Genomic DNA, 8,688 nt, shown 5'->3' with positions numbered 1-8,688 from the left:
AAAAAAAAAAAAAAAAAAAAAAAATATATATATATATATATATATATATATATATATATATATATATTATTTGTATTAAAATTACAAACTAATATATATACTAAATTTTTTATTATTTTCAACTTAATTAACTGAGAAAACCCAAAAAAAAGTGAGTGGTTTGAGTAATTTATTTTTAATAAAAAGAAAATGTAAATTCGTAAAACATTTATTTATTTTTAAATATTTAGTTAAATTTAATTTTAATACATATTTAAAAAAATATTATAAAAAGGAGTAGGATAATAAATAACAAAAAAGAAAAAAATTTAAAATTAAATAAAAATAAAACAAAATATAATTGGATATTTTAAAATTAATTTTTTATTTATTTGAATTTAGCTAATTCCAAATAATTTACTTACCCAATCCTTTAAAAATAGAATAGAGAGTAATATATTTAAAAAAAAAAAAATCCTCAAAAAGTTGTGAATTGACGCTTTTATAATAAAATCATTAAAAAATGATACAATAATTATTAGGATTTAAATTGATTATATTTATTTAAAAAAAAAAAAAAAAAAAAAAAAAACAGAGGGACAGAACTTGCAGAAACGTCAGTGTAATTGATTGTGTGTTTTTTCATGGAAGCTGGGTTTGAGTTTTTAGGCATACTTTGTTTGACCACGCTTCTTTCCTTCTTCACTCTTCACCTTCCACCTTATAAAACCCTAATCTCTCCACAATTCTTCACAATTCAAACCTTTTCTTTAAGCCTTCTTTGATTCATTCAAACAAACGCTCTAATCTTCGATTTTGATTTTGATTTCACCCTCTCAAACTCATCTTCCTCTGTTTTTCGTTGAGCTTAAAAACAGAGTCTCTGTAACCAAATCTCAAGAACATCAAGAACCCATTTAGTTTCTGGGTTTTGATTAATTCATCATGGGTTTATCCCTCTCGCTCCTTGTTTCTGCCTGGAAGGAAATTTTAGATCAAGGACTTTTAATCATATGCAAAAATCGCAGTTTCTCTGCTCGAGAAACTGGTCTGATTTTGAGATCAAGCAGCTTCAAAATTACAGAGCAACGATCCACCACGACCAGACCAACAAGAACCAAACCCAATAGCCTAAAAGGAAATAAGCCAGAGAGAGTGATTCTTGAAACGAACCTTTCGTTTAAGTCGCTGGTTGAAGATACGGGTTTCAGCTTCTCTGTTTCTGCTGACAAAAATGGTGGATCGGAGAGTTTTAAACCGGTGAGTCCGGCGGTTATGTACTCTCCGAGGCCGGTGAGTGAGTTGGATGCGGCGGCGGTGAAGTTGCAGAAGGTTTATAAAAGTTACAGAACGCGAAGGAACCTGGCGGATTGTGCGGTGGTGGTTGAAGAATTGTGGTGGAAGGCGATTGACTTTGCGAATTTGAAACGGAGCTCTGTTTCGTTTTTTAACATTGAGAAGCCCGAAACCGCCGTGTCGCGGTGGGCAAGAGCCAGAACCAGAGCGGCCAAGGTCGGAAAGGGTTTGAGTAAGGATGAAAAGGCTCAAAAATTGGCTCTTCAGCACTGGCTAGAAGCTGTAAGTTCTTCAAATTTCACCCCCCCAAAGTTCTTAACATACCCAAAAACCTTACATTTTTGCTTACTTTTTTGGCTACAGATTGATCCACGCCATCGCTACGGCCACAATTTACACTTATACTACGACGTCTGGTTCGTGAGTGAAAGCAATCAGCCATTCTTTTATTGGTAAGTCAAGTTCTTAGCTTTACTCTGTTTGGTTTCTCGGAAAATCCACCGGGAAAATACATCCACCGTAATTTTCTCAGTAACCAAACACAATTCCGATCAAAACCCATTTCCTAAAACACCTTGATTTGCTAAAATGCAGGCTGGATATCGGAGATGGCAAAGAATTAAGCCTGGAAAAGTGTCCAAGAGCAACACTTCAGAAGCAATGCATCAAATATTTGGGTCCGGTGAGTCTTCTTCTCCGATCAGCGCCGCCGTGAACTAAAATTCCCAGTTGAAAGAATTTTTCTCAAGAATCTTTTACATTTTTCTTATCAGAAAGAAAGAGAAGCCTATGAAGTAGTCGTCGAAAATGGGAAGCTGGTTTACAAGCAGAGCGGATCCATAGTGGAAACCCAAGAAGGTTCTAAGTGGATATTTGTTCTGAGCACTACAAGATCCTTATACGTCGGCCAGAAAAAGAAGGGCCAATTTCAACACTCCAGTTTCCTATCCGGCGCTGCCACAACCGCCGCCGGCAGATTAGTTACCCATGATGGTGTCATTCAGGTACTAAATCTTAAGCCCCACCATTCACCGTCGGTTAAATTTTTGGATGGTAATAATAGTTTATTCATTTGTTTGTTTTTGGTGAAGGCAATTTGGCCATACAGTGGTCATTATCATCCCACAGAAGCCAATTTCAACGAATTCCTTGGCTTCCTTAGAGAAAACCATGTCGATCTCACCAACGTGAAGGTAACTTTTTTACATTCTTACTTTTTTACCACCCCTTTTTACATTGGTAAAAAATGATGCTGATATTGGGTTTTTTTTTTTTATGTTCTCCCCCAGATGTGTTCAATTGACGATGACAGTCAATATAAGGCCGTCGATGAGGAACAGAAACCAGAATCACGTGAGGGTTCCTTCAAATCTACACCGTTGGATGAAGCCAAATCGACGGTTTCCATTGCTTCAGTAGAGAAAAAGATGACGGCAACCATGCCGCCGTTGGCTCAGAAGAAATCGGAGGAATTGCCGGCGAAGCAATTCGACATGTCGAAACGGTTGTCGTGCAAATGGTCGACAGGAGCCGGACCTAGGATTGGGTGTGTTCGGGACTACCCAGCTGAGCTACAAACGAGAGCACTGGAACATGTCAACTTGTCACCTCGGGTGGGCCCTGGGCCGTTGGTTAATTATGGGCCCATTCCATCTCCACGTCCAAGCCCAAAAATTAGGCTCTCACCAAGGCTGGCTTATATGGGCCTTCCCAGCCCAAGAACTCCAATCCCTACAGCCAGTTAGGCCCAAAATCGTTTTGCTAGCTCGGCCCAACAATAGCTGGAAATAGTCGATCCAATTGTTTCATTCTTTGTTTTTTTAAAAATAATATTCTTCAATTTTTATTAGGGGGCCTAATTGAGAGCCTAAGAGTAATTTGATTTGGCTCGAATTTTTATTGTTAAAAGAATAAGGTTGAGTTCTCAATAATCCCATGGTTGTATTATAAAAAATTAATGTTAGATCCTTATGAAAATTAAATTATTAATACATAAACGAAATTATGTAGTCAAAAGACGAAAAACTTCAAGCTCATAAAAGAATCCTAAATATCCTACAGTCGAAAAAGATTAGTCGAGGTACCTGAAAGTTGGCCCCAGCACCCCCTTATCCTTGAAGTATGACAGACACTAACAAGCCGCGTAGTGTTTGACCAACCACTTAGAAGTGAGGAGGGAAGGTGTGAGATCCTATATTGGTTGGAGAGGGGAACTTAACATTCCTTATAACGATGTGGAAACCTCTCCCTAGTGGACGGATTTTAAAAACTATGAGACTGACGACGATATGTAAAGGGCAAAATCGGACAATATTTACCAGCGATGGGCTTTAGCCGTTACGAATGGTATCAGAGCAAGACACCTTAGGGGTGTGCCAGTGGGGATGCTGGCCTCCAAGGTGTGGATTGTGAGATCCTATGTCGATTGGACAGGGAAACTAAATCATTCTTTATAAGGGTGTGGAAACCTCTCTAAGGCTGATGACAATACGTAACGGTCGAAAGCGGATAATTTCTACTAGCGGTGGATTTGGAGGCGGATTGCGAGATCCCACATCGGTGGGCTTGAACGGTTTACACGGGTGGAATCTAAAGGACAGAGGGAGAGAATATACACAAGTTAGTGTAGTGATTCATGAGGAGGAAGAGGAGCAGCAGGGATCCAAAGCTCAGGGAAAAGGGCAGTGATATCACTCTCTTCAACAAACAAGCTTCATTTAGAGAGGTGATCAAAGGTTTTGTGCTATTGAAACCATATGACGTATAGCCAATGCTTGAAAGTCTCAGCAGGGATGATCCACTCTTTCCCCACTCAATCATTACAACTAGAACAAATGAGAGACAAGTTTTTACAATAAGCTGTTTCATGGAACAAAACTGTTGAACTGGAAAACCAGACATCCTCAAATTGAAACAATGGAGAAGACAGGACATACTGTAAGCAGACAAGCAGCAGTGGTTTGGATTGGTTTGGTTTCTAAGAACTAAAATGGATTTCAGCAGGAACACTCAAACAAGTGATATCAGATCATAGAGAACAAAGAATTCTGTACTTCCAGCAGTAATTACACATTCAGACAGATTCATAAACCATAATATAACGAAACAAATGAATGGATTTCAGAACTGTAAGCTAACAATTAAGCAACAAAGAGTGTGGAGGAAAATTCTGGTACCAATTTAAGCCGCTTGCTACCATCCAAACACAACACGAGAGCATCGTTCTTTGAACCATCTGAAGCTCTTTCTTAGAGATCCTTTGACTTTGCCTTCCACAGAATAAACCTTGTAGCTAGCAACCCTTTTCTTTCTCTGAATCTCTGGATCGTTGAAACTCCAACTCTTCGACGAAAATCCGTTCGTCGATTTCCCTTTCTTGAGCTTCAAATCGTTGCTCATCTGCGTTTGATTAGGGTTTGCAGACGAAGCATAAGAAGCACTGTAACTACGAAAATCTCCGCCGGAAACATTAGGTCCTCTCGCTTCGTTTCCATTGTAGCTCTCAATCTGCATTCTCCCATCCGTATATGAGTTTGATTTGAAATCCGCCATGGAAGATTGAAGATCCGAGACTTTGAGGTTCGATGCACTCGAAGAGCTCGCTCCCTTCCTCGCACCAAAAATTCAATGAGAATGGACTTGTGCAAATAGGAGGTGGAATTGAAAGCCCTTTGATAATCTTTGTAAGAGCCGAATTGAACAAAAGAATGACCAAATTCTTTGACCATGGTTCAAAACCCAGAATTTAGGCAGTTTCGTTGTCTCTAATTAATAATAATTATTATTATTATTGTTTACTGATCTCTAATTTATTTAAATACTTTAGTAAGTCAACTCACGGTATAGAAAAGGTAATTTTCGGAAACTCGTACTAGTTTATTACTCACCATCGTCAAAGTAAAAGTTACTGAAGAATTACTATATTGAGAGTTCAAATCTCGAATTATCTCGACTAGTTCGGGAGCTGATTCATATGTGAAAATTTCTCTAACAATATTCATAGTGCTGACTTGTACTGTTACAAATGGTCTCATAGCTAGACACTAGAGCGAGTTAGGAACCTAGACAGGAACAAAACATTCTTTATTCCTTATAAGGATTACGTGTTTTAAAACCTTGAATGTGCGATCGAGTACGCTGTGCAGAACCTTCCTTATTCTGACTTGTTTTAAAACCTCGATGGAAAAGCCAAAGATGACACGGTGGGCTCGTTACCGTCCTTGGAAAAAAATGGTTTCTCCTCAAATTGGATTAATATCTTCCCTTGGAAGTAATTTTAATAATAGGATAAATAGAGTTGGACAATATTGGAAGTAACTCCAATGAATATTTCAAAAGAAAAAAATATAATTATATTAATAAAAAGAAACCCGAAATAAGGGCAAATTTTCGGAGGCCCAACCCAGTACAAAAGCCCATTTTATGAGGCCCAAACCAGTAGAAAAGGCCTCATTGCAATTAACGAAAGCCCATTTTCCGAGGCCCAAAGTAGTAGAAAAGACCTCCTCGCAATTCACGAAAGTCCATTTTCTGAGGTCCAATCCAGTAGAAAAGGCCTCCTCGCAATTCACGAAAGCCCATTTTCTGAGGCCCAAACCAGTAGAAAAGGCCTCCTTGCAATTCACGAAAGCCCATTTTCTGAGGCCCAAACCAGTAGAAAAGGCCTCCTTGCAATTCACGAAAGCCCATTTTATGAGGCCCAAAGTAGTAGAAAAGGCCTCCTCGTAATTCACGAAAGCCCATCATGTCCAATGTCGAATTATGTCGAGCGACCAGAAATTGAGAAATAGACTTTGAACAGAGAACCCTAATAAACCATTTCCTTTCCACTCGCACCCACTTAGGATCTGATTCTCTCGTCCCACAAGTTTCTTCTCCAACTCATTCTCTCATTCTCTCATTCAGGTGCTTCCTTTCTTCCTCCTCCTTCTCTCATCTCATTCCAATTCAGCGTATTTTTTATTTCCTAATCTGTCTTAGATCCTTCTTCGTTTCCTTTATTTGGTTTTTGAGTAACGTTTCGCATTGGATTGTAAGGAATTGATTGTTTTAGGCTTTATGATTATGCAGTATTTGACGATCTGCTGATTGTCTAGTGTGTTGTTATTGTTTATGAATGTTTTCTGGCTTTGAAATATATGCTGTTTCCATGCCATCGGGGTTTTTTTTGGACGGATTTTAAAGAGTGTGGTTTCTCAGGTAATTCGGATCAAGTGCGACGATTTTGATTGATTGATTGTCACAGTTGATATTTTGTTGAGATGGACGATAACAATCGTTCTTCAGGACCGCCTAAGGATAATCCAGATCATGGAAATCAAGCAGGCCAAATTACCAAGGATGATAGCAGCTCATTGGAGAACATGGCTCAGAGGTTTCAAGATTCTTTGTCCACTAGCAAAAGACACAAATTCTGGGAAACTCAACCTGTTGGACAATTCAAGGACATCGGGGATTCTAGTTTGCCTGATGGGCCAATTGAACCACCAACTCCATTATCTGAGGTCAAACAAGAGCCTTATAATCTTCCTAATTCATATGAATGGACCACTTGTGACATGAGCTCTGAAGAGATTTGTATTGAGGTTTACAATCTCTTGAAGAACAATTATGTTGAAGATGATGAAAATTTATTTAGATTCAACTATTCCAAGGAATTTCTTGGATGGGCTTTGAGGCCTCCGGGCTACTTCACAAGCTGGCATATTGGTGTTCGTGCTAAAGCTTCTAAGAAATTGGTTGCTTTCATCAGTGGTATCCCTGCCAGGATTCGGGTGCGCGACGAAGTCGTGAAGATGGCAGAGATCAATTTCTTATGTGTTCACAAGAAGCTTAGATCAAAGAGACTTGCACCTGTTATGATCAAAGAGGTCACAAGGAGGGTTCACCTGGAAAATATATGGCAAGCGGCTTATACCGCTGGAGTTGTTCTTCCAACCCCAATTACAACTTGCCAATACTGGCATAGATCCTTAAACCCAAAGAAGCTAATTGATGTTGGGTTTTCAAGGCTGGGGGCAAGGATGACGATGAGCCGGACCATAAAGCTTTACAAGTTACCTGATTCACCGGCTACCCCCGGGTTTCGCAAAATGGAACGTCGAGATGTCCCTGCCGTTACACGGTTGCTTAGAATGTATTTGAGGCAGTTTGATGTTGCTCCAAATTTTGATGAATCTGATGTAGAACATTGGCTTCTTCCCAAGGAGAGCGTAGTAGATAGTTTCTTGGTTGAGAGTCCGGACAGCCATGTGATCACCGACTTCTGCAGCTTCTACACTCTTCCTTCATCCATTCTTGGAAACCAAACATACTCAACCTTGAAGGCCGCCTATTCCTATTACAATGTCTCCACCAAAACTCCATTGTTGCAGTTGATGAATGATGCTCTTATTGTTGCAAAACAGAAAGATTTTGATGTCTTCAATGCATTGGATGTCATGGAGAATGAATCCGTCCTGAAGGAACTAAAATTCGGTCCGGGTGACGGGCAACTTCACTATTACCTGTATAATTATCGGATTCGGCACGCGTTGAAACCAAGTGAACTTGGGCTTGTACTGCTATAGTTGGATTTGTTACTGGTTTGGTTTGAATTGTGAACAGAAAATATTGGTCATTTTTTAATGGTGGCTTGGTTTGCTGATGCATTTTAGCTTTGTTTTGTTCGTCTTGTGTCAACAGCAAAGAGCACTAAACACTAAACGTCAGGTGTATGAGAGGGAACTTCGCCGGATAATGTAAAATGTTTTGCAGGTTTTTCACTGAATTATCTTTTTTTTTTGGGCCCATCCTCGCAGGATTTGCAGGTGCAGCCTGTTTGTATTATGAATTGCATACTTTTTTATACTTGCATGGCCCAGCATGTGTGCTTATCGCTTGTTCATTGCTATGATCAGATGTCCATTCCATGTACTCCATTGATGAATAAGGGAACTTTCCTTTAGAATGGAGACGATTAATTATTTAAGTGAATCATTTTTACTTTATTATCTTCCAACTATTAGATTTAGCTTGGAGGTTCTTAATTTCATTGATTAAATCCTTTAAGACGCATCGACTTAAACATATCATGTTTGTTTTTGCTCTGTAAGAACTCGAATAATACAAATTTAGAAGCATTTGATCCTAGATTTGGATAGAAATGTTTGTACACTTATAATAACCTATGCAAAATATCCGATTAAAATTAGTGAATTGACCATTTAAAATTGACTAAAAGATCAACCAATCTAAGTTTTGAGATTCTTTCAAGAACAAATGCGCATCTAAGTTTTGAGATTCTTTCAAGAACAAATGCGCATCTATGAGGCTTAGTGGGCGAGCTCAACCACCACCAGCTTAGTATAATAATGGACACTCCTTAAAGAGAATAAAACTCATAACGTAGTTTTGAAGCATCAAAAGATCAAA

At 38.8% G+C, this 8,688-nt stretch overlaps 3 protein-coding genes and 1 pseudogene across 4 annotated transcripts; 2 read left to right on the top strand and 2 right to left on the bottom strand.

Annotated features, from left to right (window-relative positions):
* The window catches only part of LOC111485306, a 15,279-nt pseudogene extending 7,468 nt beyond the window's left edge, over positions 1-7,811 (bottom strand).
* Positions 608-3,206, top strand: LOC111485157 (IQ domain-containing protein IQM1-like). Its single transcript, XM_023131906.1, has 6 exons — positions 608-1,557; positions 1,639-1,727; positions 1,870-1,957; positions 2,049-2,279; positions 2,367-2,468; positions 2,565-3,206. The coding sequence occupies exons 1-6, from the start codon at positions 925-927 to the stop codon at positions 3,018-3,020; spliced, it is 1,599 nt and encodes a 532-aa protein (XP_022987674.1). The 5' UTR covers positions 608-924; the 3' UTR covers positions 3,021-3,206.
* Positions 4,270-5,011, bottom strand: LOC111485312. The gene has a single exon (XM_023132142.1). It carries the CDS (start codon positions 4,825-4,827, stop codon positions 4,468-4,470), a length of 360 nt encoding a protein of 119 aa, XP_022987910.1. The 5' UTR covers positions 4,828-5,011; the 3' UTR covers positions 4,270-4,467.
* On the top strand, positions 6,071-8,124 carry LOC111485193 (glycylpeptide N-tetradecanoyltransferase 1-like). Of its 2 annotated transcripts, none has more exons than XM_023131959.1 (2): positions 6,071-6,168; positions 6,471-8,124. In XM_023131959.1, the coding sequence occupies exon 2, from the start codon at positions 6,537-6,539 to the stop codon at positions 7,842-7,844; it is 1,308 nt and encodes a 435-aa protein (XP_022987727.1). In that variant the 5' UTR covers positions 6,071-6,168; positions 6,471-6,536; the 3' UTR covers positions 7,845-8,124. The 2 variants fall into 2 exon arrangements, with proteins under 2 accessions (XP_022987727.1, XP_022987728.1); XM_023131960.1 differs by having other exon boundaries at positions 6,072-6,180; positions 6,475-8,124.
* The last annotated feature ends 564 nt before the right edge of the window (positions 8,125-8,688 follow it).

The sequence above is a fragment of the Cucurbita maxima genome, unplaced genomic scaffold, assembly GCF_002738345.1.
Source record: "Cucurbita maxima cultivar Rimu unplaced genomic scaffold, Cmax_1.0 Cma_Scf00010, whole genome shotgun sequence".
In the NCBI taxonomy this organism is placed as follows: Eukaryota; Viridiplantae; Streptophyta; class Magnoliopsida; order Cucurbitales; family Cucurbitaceae; genus Cucurbita; species Cucurbita maxima.
The sequence above is the reverse complement of the archived record's forward strand: the minus strand, read 5'-3'. Positions and strand labels throughout refer to the sequence as shown.

Coding starts and splice junctions, on each gene's coding strand:
- LOC111485312 (XM_023132142.1), bottom strand. CDS start 4,827: ATGGCGGATTTCAAATCAAACTCATATACGGATGGGAGAATGCAGATT.
- LOC111485157 (XM_023131906.1), top strand. CDS start 925: ATGGGTTTATCCCTCTCGCTCCTTGTTTCTGCCTGGAAGGAAATTTTA. Junction 1,728..1,869: donor AATCAGCCATTCTTTTATTG/GTAAGTCAAGTT, acceptor GCTAAAATGCAG/GCTGGATATCGGAGATGGCA. Junction 1,958..2,048: donor GCATCAAATATTTGGGTCCG/GTGAGTCTTCTT, acceptor TTTTCTTATCAG/AAAGAAAGAGAAGCCTATGA.
- LOC111485193 (XM_023131959.1), top strand. CDS start 6,537: ATGGACGATAACAATCGTTCTTCAGGACCGCCTAAGGATAATCCAGAT.